This window comes from Rhamphochromis sp. 'chilingali' (assembly GCF_963969265.1).
Source record: "Rhamphochromis sp. 'chilingali' genome assembly, chromosome: 2".
Taxonomy (NCBI): domain Eukaryota; kingdom Metazoa; phylum Chordata; class Actinopteri; order Cichliformes; family Cichlidae; genus Rhamphochromis; species Rhamphochromis sp. 'chilingali'.
In genome coordinates, this window is record NC_137930.1 from 341,881 (window position 1) to 358,220 (window position 16,340).

The 16,340-nt window shown below is 43.4% G+C and overlaps 1 protein-coding gene across 5 annotated transcripts in view; it reads left to right on the forward strand.

Moving 5' to 3' along the window:
• The window catches only part of LOC308392597 (sodium channel protein type 4 subunit alpha B-like), a 52,276-nt gene extending 36,443 nt beyond the window's left edge, over positions 1-15,833 (forward strand). Inside the window, exons 27-31 of one of the 5 annotated variants that reach the window (XM_080875674.1) lie at positions 2,356-2,626; positions 9,194-9,809; positions 9,939-10,083; positions 13,767-13,838; positions 14,745-15,833. In XM_080875674.1, coding sequence (XP_080731800.1) covers positions 2,356-2,626; positions 9,194-9,809; positions 9,939-10,083; positions 13,767-13,838; positions 14,745-14,867 — 1,227 coding nt within the window. In that variant the 3' untranslated portion in view covers positions 14,868-15,833. The other 4 variants (XM_080875672.1, XM_080875671.1, XM_080875673.1 and 1 more) reach the window with 4 other exon arrangements.
• Positions 15,834-16,340: the final 507 nt, after the last annotated feature.

Sequence of the window (16,340 nt, forward strand, 5' to 3'; positions counted from 1 at the left end):
ATCTCTGATGGACAGAGTCTCCCACCCCATGCATGTAGATGTTGCTGCAGAGCTGCTTCAGTGACAGACTGCTGCATCCTCAATGCATGAAGGAGCGTTTCTGCAGGTCCTTCCTCCCTGCAGCTGTCAGACTGTACAATCAGAACTGCTCCCAACAATCATAGGTCTGCGCTGTAACTGCAATAATTTAATCAACCGATTCGCACAGCAACCTGGTTTGCCTCTTAGCTGTAGTTAATTTTATTTAATTTAACACTAGATTTACTAACCCTGCGCAAATTTGCGTAAATCCCCTGAACCTAAAACCTATTAGAATTACTGACTTTTTTATTTTCTGGCGCAAGTCCCAAGGTGTTATTCAAACTGGGGTGAATAAAATGAATAAGGCTGGGCAGCATCACCTCATCCCCCATCACACTGAACACTGGTGCTCCACAGGGGTGTGTACTGAGCCCTCTCCTGTACTCACTCTACACCTACAACTGCACGGCCACTAACAACTCCAACATCATTGTGAAGTTTGCGGACGACACTACAGTGGTGGGTCTTATCACCAAAGGTGATGAGACGGCCTACAGGGAGGAGGTCAGCGCCTTGACCCACTGGTGTCAAGACAACCATCTCACCCTCAACGTCGCAAAGACAAAGGAGTTGATAGTGGACTTCCGGAGGTGCAGAGAAGTACACACCCCCATCACCATCAACGGCGCTGCTGTGGAGAGAGTGAGCAGCTTCCGGTTCCTTGGGGTACATCTGGCTGAGGATCTTACGTGGTCAGTACACACAAACAAAACAGTGAAGAAGGCGCAGCAGCACCTCTTCTTTCTCAGGAGACTGAAAAGATTCGGCATGAGCCCCCGCATCCTCAGGACCTTCTATCACTGTGCCATTGAGAGCATCCTCACTGGATGCATCACCACCTGGTATGGCAACAGCACCGCCTACAACTGCAAAGCTCTCCAGCGAGTAGTGCGGTGCTCTGAACGGATAATTGGAGGTGAGCTTCCCTCCCTCCAGGACATCTACAGGAAGCGCTGCCTGAGGAAAGCGGGGAGGATCATCAAGGACTCCAGTCACCCCAGCCATAAACTGTTCAGACTGCTTCCATCAGGAAGGAGGTTCTGCAGCATCCGGTCCCGTACCAGCAGACTGAGAGACAGCTTCTTCCACCAGGCCATCAGACTGCTGAACACTTCATAGTCACCTCAGCTTCACTTAAGAGAACTTCAACATTTTGCACTCCACACTGTATATAAATGCCACTGTTTTGCACATGTCCAACTACCAACCTCTGTATATTTTATATATTTTATTTATTGTTTATTCTATTTAATTTTTAAAATATGTATAGACACACACACACGTAGATATTTATATTTAGTATACACATTCAGTAATGCACATACACTCTTATACTGTACATATATTTATTCATATAATCCTCAGATTTACCCATTCTTATATTTTGCTTGTTCTTATGTTATTGTATTTTAACACAACTCTGTTGCTTGTGAAGCTCGCACACAAGAATTTCACTCGCATGTACTGTACCAGAGTACCTGCACATGTGATGTGACAATAAAAGTGATTTGATTTGAAAGTTCATCTCGCTTCCATCGGCCCAAAGATGTTTCTCAGACCTGTACACGCTCCTTTAGATGTTTTCTGGTAAAATCTATTCTAGCACTTCTTGAGTGTAACCAGTAGTTTGCATCTTGTTGTAAACTCTCTGTATTGATCGTAGACTTTCAAAGAGTTTCACCAACCTCCTCAAGAATCCCCTTGACTCAATTAGATGCTCTGATCCTAAATACAACACCTTGAATCAGTTTCAGGTTTTGTAACTGCTCAAACTTTCATTGAATAATGAGGGAATGGGCTTTACTGTTTGTCACCTTTGAGCCTCTGAAAACGGGGGACTGCATGAAACAACAGTTGATGGAATATTTTTACAAACCTTTAAAACTCACGGTGTGCAGACACTAAAATACGCATCAGAGTCCAGATACTTATGGATATATGTTCATATGTAGCACGTGAAGGCACGTATGGAGGCGTTGCAGTAATAAAGGTAATGAATGTTAGAGCTGTCAGATTAATGACTGTAAGGACGAGTCTCATTTTGTGCAGTAGAGAGAGTCATCAGCTGTCAATCAGACTCTTACACCAGCCTTCATATATTAGCCTGTTGCCTCCTACTGTGGAGGTGAAGAAACAAATTCTGTTTCAGCAGTGATTAAGATAACATTGGATCACAAAGTTTCTCCTGTAAGAGGGTTTTTACTGAAAACTATTTGCAGTGTCAGCAAACCGACTGACTGCCGGAGTGTTTAAAGCTTACGTCTTTGTCTCCAGAATTGCTGCCTGGCTTGGCTGTTTGACCTGGTCACCGCTCTGTACTTTGAGATCTTCATGGTGGTGGTTATCTTCTTCAACATGGTGGTTCTAATGGTGGAGACTGATGATCAGAGTGAGGAGAAGTCACTTGTCCTGAACTGGATCCATCTCATCCTTGGGGCCATCTTCCTTGTTGAGTTTATCCTGAAGATCATTGCACTCAGACAGCATTACTTCAGAAATGTCTTGCACATTGTGGACTTTGTGGTTCTCACTTTGTCCATTATAGGTGAGTCCTACACACAGAAACAATCTTCTTTTCTTATCTGATCTCAGTTTGGTTAGTTACTGCAAATGTCTGCGGGCTGTAACAGAGGTGTGGACTCGAGTCGCATGACTTGGACTCGAGTCATTAATTTTATGACTTTAGACTTGACTTGAAAAAATGTTCTAAGACTGTGACTTGACTTGGACTTTTACACCAATGACCTGGGACTTGAATTGGACTTGAACCGGTTTACTTGAAAAGACTTGATGTTTCACCCCAAATATAAAATTTAACATGCAAAGTGTGCACCATTAATTCAATTTATTTATTCAAACCACACTCCGTATGTATGTATGTGTGCGTGAGCTGTAGCACAGCCAATCAAATTAACCAGATTTTTAAAGAAAAGAAAAGGAAAAAAACGCTCAAAAATGCTGCAAGGAGTTAATTTTTTCAGGTACATAAACTATGAAGTAGTCAACAAAAAACCGAAATGCAATATGCAAAACATGCAAGTAGAGAATCACAGTTGAAGTTGTATAAAGAACGGTAGGCGGGGCTTCATGACTTCATCTAACTAGCAAATGTTGTCCAGGCTCCGTTGGTGATACAGGTTTTTTTAATGTGTATGATATTTTTGTCATGCGATTTTAAAGCCGGTCCTACAACCGCATCCAAGAATAACATGCAGCTTATCTCAGAACTGTCGGTGAAAATTATTCTTGGAGCTAAGTTTAATTGAGCTGCATTTTATAGAGGTGCAATTTCACAATTTGTGTATATTTTCTAAGTTCACTATTTCATCATGTGTTGAGAAAAACACAGATTTAAAAATTACATGGTCTAATATTTACATTTAGCATAACTGCAACATTTTTTTTTTGTTTTTTTGTTTTTTTTAAAGACTCGAAAGGACTCGAAATTCAAAGTTTCAGACTTGTGACTTTACTCGGGCTTTTACACCAGTGACTTGAGACTCGACTCTGACTTGCCTGACATTACTTGAGACTTGACTTGTGACTTGAGGATAAAGACTTGAGACTTACTTGAGACTTGCAACACAATGACTTGGTCCCACCTCTGGGCTGTAACAGGAAGTACAATGTTCCCTGTTTTTACTCTAAAGTCAGTCTGTGTCATCGTTTCTGCAGTTTAAAATGTCTTTGCCCTCTTCCTGATTTCCTGATGTTTGTCACACTTACATGTTTCAGATCAAACAATGAAAATATTTGTCATTATTAAGGGGAAAAAAACCCAAATCCAAACCTGGCCTGTGTGGAAAACCTCCACTTATCAGAATCAGAATCAGAATACTTTATTGATCCCTGGGGGAAATTATTTTTTGTTACAGTGCTCCATTATAAACCAACATTAAGACAAGACAGACAATACACTAACTAAGAATAGTACAATATATACATATATATACATACATACATACATAAGTCACTCATAAATAAATATTTGGAAAAGAAACATGTGTAGCTGTAGCAGCAAACAGTGTGTTAAGTGGATGCGTTGTACAGGGAGATGGCCACAGGCAGGAATGATTTCCTGTGTCGTTCAGTGGTGCTTTTCGGTAATCTCAGTCTCTCACTGAACGAGCTCCTGTGACTGACCAACATGTCATGGAGTGGGTGGGAGGTGTTATCCAACATTGTCTTTATCTTGGACAGCATCCGCCTCTCCGACACCACCTTGAGGGAGTCCAGCTCCATCCCCACAACATTGCTGGCCTTACGGATCAGTTTATTAAGTCTGTTGGCATCTGCTGCCCTCAGCCTGCTCCCCCAGCATGCAACAGCATAGAGGATCGCACTGGCCACCACAGACTCATAGAAAATCCTCAGCATTTTCTGGCAGATGTTGAAGGACCTCAGTCGCCTCAAAAAATAGAGACGACTCTGGCCCTTCCTGTAAAGTGCTGTGGTGTTTTTAGCCCAGTCCAGTTTATTGTCAATGTGTACTCCAAGGTATTTATAGTCCTCCACAATGTCAACACTGACCCCCTGGATTGAAACAGGGGTCAAGTGTTTCCTGGTCTTCCTGAAGTCCACGATCAGTTCCTTGGTCTTTGCCACGTTGAGCTGCAGATGATTCTGCTCACACCACGTGACAAAGGAGTCGACCACAGCCCGGTACTCTGTCTCATCATCCCTGCTGATGCATCCAACCACCGCAGAGTCATCAGAAAACTTCTGAAGATGGCAGGTCTCTGTGCAGTGGCTGAAGTCTGTGGTGTAGAGGGTGAAGAGGAAGGGGGAGAGGACAGTCCCCTGTGGTGCCCCTGTGTTGCTAATCACCTTGTCAGACACACACTGTGGGAGACGTACATATTGTGGTCTTCCTGTCAGGTAATCAACAATCCAGGACACCAGAGAAGCATCCACCTGCATCGCTGCTAACTTATCACCCAGGAGGGTCGGCCTGATGGTGTTGAAAGGCATCAAAAGCAGAAGAAAGAGTGTGGCGTGTCTGTGTTATTTCCATTGTTGTCTAAAGCATTGGAGAAGATGGTCCTCTCACAGACGCAGGCCTCCTTGGATGCAAATAATATCAGCGATAAATTCCAGTCTAGCTTTAAACCACGCCATAGCACCAAAACAGCGCTGCTGAGAGTCCTTAATGGCCTTCTTTTATTTGCCGACTCAGAGTGCTCTACGTTCTTAGTTTTATTGGACTTGACCTCTGCCTTTGATATGGTTGACCATAATATCCTCCTATTGAGGCTTGAGCACACAGTAGGCATAATGGGTAATGCCTTGAACTGGTTTAGATCGTATCTGTCGGACAGGTCTTACATACTTACTTGCTCTTCCTCTGTTGCTCCCCTCTACTGTGGTTTGCCCCAGGGATCTGTGTTGGGCCCTATGTTGTTTTCATTGTATATGCTGCCCCTAGGCTCTGTCTTAGAGAAGTATAATATCTCCTGTCACTTTTATGCTGATGATATTCAAATTTACTTTTGGCTCTCTGGTGATGTTTGGTCATCAGTACACTGTCTGCTAGAGTGTTTGAGAGAGGTCAAAGATTGGCTCTCTGATAACTCTCTTATATTAAACAAGAAGAAAACAGAAATCGTGCCGTTCGACAACCATATTTCACAGGGCCAATTTGCTGATACTCTTGGACCCCTTGGCACCTTTCTTTCTGGCACTGTTAACAACTTAGGTGTCCTCTTAAACAGCTAAGTTTGACAAACAAGTATCCTCGGCAATGTTCCCTCTAAGCTGCACGCATGGGCAATTGCGCACTGCTGGCACAGTCTCTGCACACAAAAAAAGAAATCGAACCTGAATTGAAATTAAATTTAAAACTTTAACAATCCTGTTCTGCAGTGTTAGTCAGTGACTGGCTGCTCCCGTATGTGATCAGAACGATGCCACCTTATCCCAAAGTCCAGCCAATGATGCGATTCACATTCGTATATACGCAGCCAATCAACGTCGCTGACTGGCTATGACAGCGTCCTTATGCGCCGACACCGGTGTTTTAGCGAAGCAGCTGCTGTGGAGTGAAGCCACGTTAATGACAACGTGTACAACCATTGGAGATGTGAGCAGGACAGACGGAACAACTGACGGACAAAGTGTGGACTTTATACCAGTTTTTAAATTGTGTTGATCGGCCACGTAAAACCAGAGTTATGATAAAATATCTGCAATGTTTGTTTTCCTCCCTGAATACTGTCGTTGTTTATATTTACTGCAGGAAGAAACGGTAAAAACTGCGTTTTATAAGGAAAACGCTCAAAAGCCTGCGAGCAAAAACAACACCAAAAAAACCCCACCCTTTCCTATTGGTCGAAAAATATACCATGTCGACCAAAAAATGATATGGCAACATGGCCTTTAGTTGTTTAGGAAGGAGGAAGTTTTAGGAGTGACGGCGAGAGAGGGGGGGGGAGAGAGAGAGAGGGGGGGAGAGAGAGAGGGAGGGGGGAGAGGGGGGGAGAGAGAGAGAGGGGGGGGGAGAGGGAGAGGGAGGGGGGAGAGGGGGGGGAGAGGGAGAGGGGGGGGAGGGAGAGGGAGGGGGGAGAGGGGGGGGAGAGGGAGAGGGGGGGGAGAGAGAGGGGGAGGGAGAGGGGGAGAGAGAGGCGGGGAGAGGGAGGGGGGGGAAGAGAGAGAGATTTGAGATTTGTGACGTTTAGCGTGTTTGGAGTGTGTAGTTAGTGTGTAGTTAGAGTGTAGTTAGTGTGTAGTTAGTGTGTAGTTAGTGTGTAGTTAGAGTGTAGTTAGTGTGTAGTTAGAGTGTAGTTAGAGTGTAGTTAGTGTGTAGTTAGTGTGTAGTTAGAGTGTAGTTAGTGTGTAGTTAGAGTGTAGTTAGTGTGTAGTTAGTGTGTAGTTAGAGTGTAGTTAGTGTGTAGTTAGTGTGTAGTTAGAGTGTAGTTAGTGTGTAGTTAGAGTGTAGTTAGTGTGTAGTTAGTGTGTAGTTAGAGTGTAGTTAGTGTGTAGTTAGTGTGTAGTTAGAGTGTAGTTAGTGTGTAGTTAGTGTGTAGTTAGAGTGTAGTTAGTGTGTAGTTAGAGTGTAGTTAGTGTGTAGTTAGTGTGTAGTTAGAGTGTAGTTAGTGTGTAGTTAGTGTGTAGTTAGAGTGTAGTTAGTGTGTAGTTAGTGTGTAGTTAGAGTGTAGTTAGTGTGTAGTTAGTGTGTAGTTAGAGTGTAGTTAGTGTGTAGTTAGTGTGTAGTTAGAGTGTAGTTAGAGTGTAGTTAGTGTGTAGTTAGAGTGTAGTTAGTGTGTAGTTAGTGTGTAGTTAGAGTGTAGTTAGTGTGTAGTTAGAGTGTAGTTAGAGTGTAGTTAGTGTGTAGTTAGTGTGTAGTTAGTGTGTAGTTAGTGTGTAGTTAGAGTGTAGTTAGAGTGTAGTTAGTGTGTAGTTAGAGTGTAGTTAGTGTGTAGTTAGAGTGTAGTTAGTGTGTAGTTAGTGTGTAGTTAGAGTGTAGTTAGTGTGTAGTTAGTGTGTAGTTAGAGTGTAGTTAGTGTGTAGTTAGTGTGTAGTTAGTGTGTAGTGTGGTCAGTAGTGTTGTGTGTCAGGACAATGAGGCGCCTGCTGAGTGTTACAGGTGTTACAGCAGTGACACATCTGCTGCTGTCAGGCCTGCAGGTATCAGGCTGTTGTTCTCCTTCATCTCATAGTGGACAGAAATTATTTTTTGGAGCGGCACAAATAATTTGTGTGGCATCAGATTTGATGCAGAACAGCTGATTGTTCTGTAAATAGTTTGAAATGTTTGTTTAAAAAAACGCTTTGGCTGCATTTTTAGGTAAACAGCTGCAAAAAACTTTGTTGTTTGCATAACTCAGTTACTCTTTTGAAGAAGTAACTAAATAATTAATTGCCCAACATTGGTCATTATTTACTGTATTTTGCAGACAGAGTTACAGACTCTCTCCCACAGAGTCATACTCATAATACAAGTCAGAGCTTTATAAAAAAAAAAAAAAGAAAGTTGTGTTTTCAAAACTGGAGTTCAAGTTATTTTTACTTCCAATAGTGTTAACATGCTACAAAACCAATTTTTCTAAAACATTGTAAGTGGCCTAAAGCAGTTAATTAAAAGTCGTCTAAGATAAATGTAAATGCTGTAATTTGATTACTTTAATAAACCATGTAAATTGGATGGATTAGATGCTGGCGTGACCACAGTGCACACGTCTGCTGGTGCTCACAGTGGTCCAAGAGACGCTCAGGGAGTTTGTGTGTTCGCTCAGACACGTGAAACATTAGAGGGAACATTGATCCTTGGTAGTTAAATCTAGTTTTTACCAACTGCGTCAAATATCCAAGGCCAAGCACTACATAGGACCTTGAGAACCTATCCATGCATTTCTGACCTCTAGATTAGACTACTGTGATTCCCTTTACTTTGGTCTCTGCCCTTCTTCATAGATTGCAGCTTGTCCAGAATGCTGCGGCACACCTTTTGACTGGAACCAGAAGGTTTGCCTCTATTACCCCAGTCCTCGCTGACCTGCATTGGCTCCCTGTCAAATACCACATTGAGTTCAAAATTCTCTTGCTCACCTTTCAAACCATAAACAATACTGCGCCGTGCTACCTCATTGAACTCCTTAATCCGTATATCCCCAGGAGAGCCCTAAGATCATCAGGACAGTTACTCTTGGTGCAGCCTAGATCCCAGCTAAAGACCAGAGGTGACCGTGCTTTTGTCCTGGCAGGCCCTAGCTTCTGGAACAATCTTCCTGCTGCCGTTCACGCCTCTGATTCCATCCATTCATTTAAATCACAGTTAAAAACTTAGCTGTGTGGCCGAGCGTTTTCGGTTAGTCAAGTGCACATTCCCTATATTTCATCCAGCTGTTATTTATCTTCTATTGATGTACCACTGTATGTATACCCCCACTTTATATTTATGAATACTCAGTGATTTTATTTTCTAAAATACACTCTGATGTTTTATTTCTTATTTTATCTGTATTTTTGTTTAACCAGCTTTTCTCAATTCTTAGCTTATTTGTACTCTGTTATGGTCTCATATCTGTTATGTTTGAACATTTTTATGAAGCACTTTGGTGTACCTTCGGTCTTAAATGTGCTATACAAATAGTTGTTGTTGTTGTTGTTGTTGCAGGTCTCTTCTTAGCTGACATCTTGGAAAAATATTTCGTCAGTCCCTCTCTCTTTTCTGTTATGCGATTGGGTCGTTTGTTCACCTTATGTGGAGCATTCCCTCACATTCGGTTTGCCAGAAGGATCTGGATGCTGATTATGGGCTTTGTGATGTCACTTCCTGCCCTTTTCAACATCGGCCTGCTCTTCTTCCTAATTGTGTACACATTCTCCATCATTGGGATGTTTAACTTTGCCTACGTGAAGCATGAGATGATGATCGATGACATGTTTAACTTCAAGACATTTGGAAACAGCATCATCAGCATGACTATGATCACCACGTCCTCGGGGTGGGACGGCCTGTTGAGTCCCATCATGAACACGCCTCCAGACTGCGACCTGCGATTACCTGAGCCTGGTAACTGCGCTAACCCGACGGTGGGGATTGTTTTCTTCAGCTCCTACATCCTCCTCTTCTGCCTGCTGGTGATCCACCTGTTCATCGTTGTCATCCTGGAGCTCTTCAACACAGCGAGCCCTGAGGACGCTGAGATGCTGAGTGATGATCACCTCCAGATGTTTTATGAAACCTGGAGGAGATTTGACCCCAGTGGCTCGCAGGTCATACAGTACAGGTGAGACTGAGCTCGGTGACGGTTTCTAACCTTAACACTAATCAAAAATGGTTCTGCACTATAATGGACTCCACTGTAACAGTCTAATAGTCTCTAATGGACTTTAATATTTTCTAATGTGTTCCCCAGTGAGCTGGCAGACTTCTGTGATGGTCTCCAGGATCCTTTGAGGATTCCCAAACCAAACACCATAAAACTGACTCACTTGAATCTGCCTCTGTTTCCTGGAGACCAGATCAGCTGTTTGGATGTTCTGCGCACAATTACTACACAGGTAAGGTCACCTGGGACGGGCTGCCAACATTTTGATATGTTTCTTAAACTCTGTTTGCTTAAACTAAAACCACTCTAAAGTCTTCTCCTTAAATGTTTACTGAAGAATTTTAGGTTTCCTCTTTATTTTCATCTTGTTAATCAACCAAAGACCCAGACATTCATTTGAAAGCCTGATGCTTAGCCTCGTCCACCCCAGCTGTAAAACTCAGAAACCAGTCTTACTTGTTATCATCTATCGTCCACCTGGGCCTTACACAGAGTTTCTGTCTGATTTCTCAGACTTTTTATCTGATTTAGTTCTCAGCTCAGATAAAATAATTATTGTGGGTGATTTTAACATCCATGTAGATGCTAAAAATGACAGCCTCAACATGGCATTTAATCTGTTGTTTGACTCAATTGGCTTCTGTCAAACTGTAAAAGAACCCACCCACCACTTTAATCACACTCTAGATCTTGTTTTAAGTGGGAAGAAAACCTCCGGGCCCAAACAGGCTGAGGGAGGTGTAGCCATGTGTTGCTACCAGGTAGGCATGACTAAAGATACGCTGAGGAAAAGAGTCAGAGATTATATGCCTACTGAAGGATATACCCTGGTCAAAAAAACAACACCAAGATTCCTCACAGCATTACTGGTGGCAAAAGCATTGCCCTCCAGAGTAAGAATCTGCTTAGATACCATGGTACTAAAAATTTTTGTATAACGTTTAATCTGAATTTAGAAGCAGAAAATTAGAGGTCATCCAGGTCTGATGAAGACCCTTGAGAGGTTGGTTCTAAACCATCTGCGCCCCCTGGTGTTGTCTTCATTGGATCTGCAGTTTGCTTACCAGCCTGGCATCGGGGTGGAGGACGCCATCATCGACCTCCTGCACCGAGCTCTGACTCACCTGGAGAAGCCTGGAAGCACTGTGAGGATCATGTTCTTTGATTTCTCCAGTGCTTTCAACACCATCCAGCCACAACTTCTGAGGGACAAGCTGGAGCTATCAGGAATGGACCACCACATGTCCCAGTGGATACTGGACTACCTCACAGGACGCCCACAGTATGTGAGGACACAGGGCTGTCTCTGACACGCTGGTCTGCAGTCCGGGGGCCCCACAGGGAACTGTGCTGGCACCGTTCCTCTTCACCCTCTACACTGCAGACTTCTCCATCAACTCCCCACGCTGCCACCTACAGAAGTTCTCTGACGACTCTGCCATAGTCGGCCTCATCACAGGTGAGGACGACTCAGAGTACAGACAGCGGACTCTGGACTTTGTGGACTGGTGCCAGCAGAACCACCTGCTGATCAACGCCAGGAAAACCAAGGAGTTGGTGGTGGACTTCCGGAGATGCAGACCCACCACACTGACACCGGTGAACATCCATTGGGATAGTGGACTCCCACCTGGTGGGAGTTATGGGGTGTCTGGCCCATTGTGGATAGGTACCTAGGTGTTCACCTAAATAATAAACTGGACTGATGCTCTTTACAGGAAGGGTCAGAGCAGACTCTACCTGCTGAGGCGGCTGAGGTCATTTGGAGTCCAGGGAGCGCTTTTAAAGACCTTCTATGACTCTGTGGTGGCATCTGTCATTTTTTACAGTGTGGTATGTTGGAGCAGCAGTTTATCGGCAGCTGAGAGGAAGAGGTTGGATAAACTCATCAGGAAGGCCGGCTCTGTTCTGGGATGCACCCTGGACCCAGTGCAGGTGGTGGGAGACAGAAGGACTCTGTCCATCAGAGATGTTATTTTGGCCAGAGTCTCCCAGCCCATGCATGTAAATGTTGCTGAACTGCAGAGCTGCTTCAGTGACAGACTGCTGCATCCTCGATGCATGAAGGAGCGTTTCCGCAGGTCCTTCCTCCCTGCAGCTGTCAGACCCAGCCAGGCTTGTTTTCTATGAGCCTGGGCCACATAAACCAAACCACAATCGAGCCAGATATGGCATGCCATCGCATAAACAGTGCCAGCTATGCCAAGCCTGGCCCATATCTGGATGACACACGTCTTATCATGCCAGAAGTCAGCCAGCAGTGCCGGCTTGATGCCAGATCCGGGCCAGACCTGCTTGCTATGTGGGAGGAGGATCACACTCCTCAGCCTCCCTGGGAAAGTCTATGCCAGGGTGCTGGAAAGGAGAGTTTGTCCGCTAGTCTAACCTTAGATACAGGAGGAACAATGCGGTTTTCGTCCTGGTCGTGGAACACTGGACCAGCTCTTTATCCTCTGAAGGATACTTGAGGGTGCATGGGAGTTTCCCCAACCAGTCCACATGTGTTTTGTGGACTTGGAGAAGGCATTCGACCGTGTCCCTCAGGGTGTCCGGTGGGAGGTGCTGCGGGACTCTGGGGTGTCTGGCCCATTGCTACGGGCCATTCGATCCCTATATAACCGTTGCAAGAGCTTGGTTCGCATTGCCGGCAATAAGTCGGACTCGTTCCCGGTGGGCGATGGGCTCCGCCAGGGCTGCTCTTTGTCTCCGGTTCTGTTCATAATTTTTATGGATAGGATTTCTAGGCGCAGCCAAGTGGCGGAGGGCTTTCACTTAGGTGGCTTCAGAATCTCATTTCTGCTTTTCGCGGATGATATACGACGAGGGTATACGACTGTGGAACTCTCTTCATTATAATTTAAAGAATTGTATAAGTTTACATTGTTTTAAAAAGTGTTACATGCTTAAAACGATAACTCAATATGAAGAATGCGAATGAAATTGGAGTTCATTGAAAAAGGATCCTTTATAATTTTTTGTTTTATTTATTTAATTTTATTTTTCTCCCTGTTACTATGTGGAGTGGTATATTCTGATTGTAAATTTGTTGTTTGGTTTGGGTTAGGACCGGAGAGAAATGTTAATATTAGTTTGTTCCCTGATTTTTGGTGCCCACTTGTAATATAAGTTGGATTGTAGATAGGGGGCAGGGTTTAATAAGAATATTTTCTTCTTCCTGCTCCTTTTCACACATGGTTGTAGTGCTTTGTTGATAGAAAGTGTGGTTGGTTTGTTTGATCTGTTATACCAAGTGTGAAATAAATAAATAAATGAAATGAAATGAAATGATGTGGTTCTGTTGGCTTCATCGGGTGATGGCCTCCAGCTCACACTGGAACGGTTCGCAGCCGATTGTGAAGCAATGAGGATCAGCACCTCCAAATCTGAGGCCATGGTTCTCAGCTGGAAAAGGGTGGAGTGCCCAGGATGAGTTCCTGCCCCAAGCGGAGGAGTTCAAGTATCTCGGGGTCTTGGTTGCGAGTGATGGGAGAAGGGAGCCGGAGACGGATTGGTGCTGCGGCCGCAGTGATGCGGGCGCTGCACCGGTCCGTCGTGGTGAAGAGAGAGCTGAGCGTAAAAGCGAAGCTCTTGATTTGCCGGTTGATCTACGTCACTCATGCTCATTGATCAACAGCCACTGATCAATGAGTACCTTTCAAAGAGTGCTTGGAAAAGGCCGCAATTGCACCTAAAGGCCAGCGGCCACTCTTTCAGTGATGAGGATGTACACATCCTGGACTTTCCTTTTTAATAAATAAATTTTTCCTTCAATACAGAAAACTTTAAAGGCCTTCTTAACCTCACCTAAGGACAAAAAAGGAATCATACTTATGGTGGCCCAGGTGGCCTGTTGATAAACTATAACTATTGCTTGTATTATTCTTATTGTGATTTTTGATGTTGTTGTGTTTGCAGGCGTTTGATGAACCAGCAGAGGTGGATGCCCTCAAAGCCAAACTGGATGAAATAGTCAGGATTCACAGCCAGGTTCTATTCTATTCTATTCTATTCTATTCTATATATTAGTGAACTTTAAAAACACATCATTGCAACAGATTTTTTGCAACAGGTTAATGAGAGAAAATAAATTAAAAGTCAGAGCTTCAGGTTTGATTTTATTCAGCATGAAAAAAATAGTTGTCTCAAACTTTTCAGCTGGACTATTGAAACACTTCAGTGATTATTCTTTGGATTATTTACATTTACGCATTTTAATACTTTTTAAGTTGTTTTTTAAGAATACTTTTAGACACGCCTTTTCACGTATTTGCTGTTTCCCAAAACCTAGGCCGCATCCTTCGGAGGACCCGGCCTTTGTGGGCTACGTGGGCTTGGTCCTCAGGAGGCCGGTAAGCTGGAAATGAGCGGCTGTGAAATTGGACAGTCTAGCCTTCTTGATTTGTTCCCGCCCTTACTTCCGCATATTTCTGGTCGCTAGCACCACAGCGTGAAAACGTTATAAAAATGGGCCCAAAAATGTTGCTCTTTTTCCAGGCACTTTCTAGAAAGATTATTTTAATTATAAAAAAAACTCTATGCAAATGCCCAAAGCCCTTCAACACAACTGCTATAAAAATTTAACTTTTGCTCCACTAGATTTTCAGAACCTACCATAAAAATAAGGGACTGTCCTTTTTTGTAAGAAATCTTATAAATCCAGCAGGGGATCAAATAATTATAGCCCCACTGTATTTTAGATGGTTGCTGGGTCTCAATAAAGCTTAAGGAACACACTTGCAGAGAGGTCACAGACACATAACTTACCACTATTTTTTTTAAAATCAATCAGGCCAATTGAATCTTTAAATAACTAAGGACACTGTGCCAAAACTAACTAGGTCAATAAAACTACATGAAGCAGAGATTCTAACTGGTGAGTCCCGTTTTCCACAGGTGTCACGTGAATCAACCACCACCTCGCCAGCACAGGAGGAGACAGACATGATCCAGAAACATGTGCAAGGTGGAGATGCTGAGCAAATGGTAGTCCAGGCTGTGGGCAGAGAATTACAGTGAGATGATAATCTACTTCTACCTCCTTCCTTCGTTCTCCTGTTAGTGAACTCGACTCTTCTTCTGCGAGGACTCAGTGACACCAGATCAGAGCAAAATGTGTAAGAAAAATGTGCAAGTGTGCTTCTTCTCATTCTCGATGATGCCAAAGATTTTTCCCTTCTGACAGTTCGGTTTGTGTGGGGGCAATTACCTGAGACCCACATAAACACCAGTTATTTTACTAACACTTATTAACCCTTATTATGAGTTATTATTGTGACAGGAATAAAACCAGTTCTGCGTATACAAACAAACATTATGTTAAACTACAACAACAAAACTACCAAAGAGAGGAGAAGAAGGAGCTGAAGCTGATTTTATTACATTACGAACTTTGATTATATGATTTATAGTGAAATAAAAAATATTTCCATCCATCCATCCATCAGTCCATACTCTACTGCGCGTCCTCCCCACCCAAACCTCAGCCGAGAACATTTCTGAAACCTGAGAGCAGTGTTGCCAACTCCTCAGTAAGGAAAATCGCTATTGGCTGTCCTAAAAGTCGCTAGAAGTCGCTAAATGACGTCATTGCCTAATTTGCATAATTGGTCATGCTAATGTAATTGTAACCTTCACTGTTGGAGAGAGAAATAACATTGTGGAAGAGACATAAAGTGAGTAAAAAACATCCTAAAGGCATTTAGAGTTTATTTAGAACTACAAATTAAATTTATTTTAGCAATTATTGTTTTTTTAATGTCACAATTCCAACCCTGCTCCTTTACCCGGGCTTGGACCGGCAAAAGTGACCCGAAATAAGCACTCTGGTGGAGTTACTTTGTGTGTGTGTGTTTATAAGTAGTTTTAAACCTTGTGATCCACAAAACAGCATAAGAGTAAAAGAGTAAAAGAAGAACCGACTGCGTTACAGCACCCGCTGCTTGTTGAGAGTAAAAGCGATATGCGACTTTTTTTAGAAAAAAAGTCACTAAGGGGTCTGAAAACTCGCTAAATATAGCGACAAAGTCGCTAAGTTGGCAACACTGCCTGAGAGCACTGCGTCAGGTTTCTGGACTTGCTGAAGCCCGTGCTCCAGCTCCACCCACGGTTTGCCTGGTTTTAAACAAAACTTTTATTCTTCGGGACTTTTTCAGTTCCTGTGATCTGGATTTTCTGTGACTGAGATGTGTCTCAATGAGTCCAGTGCTATATCTGAACTTTTACCAGTCGATTGTTGCTATTTTAACTCACCATGAACGTCGGGCAGAGGTGGAGGCACAGGATTACAAATGGAAGCAGTGCTATTATTAAATTCTGTTCTTTTGAATTCTTTTGGCAACAGAGAAAGACTGGACTCAGAGTGGTCAAGCTCCAAAAATGATCTTTATTTTACATTTCTGGAAATGGAGACCCGTCACACGAACACACACACTCTGGTCTGAATTCTTTGCCAGCTAAATCCGTATATATATTTCTGCACTGCATCACACC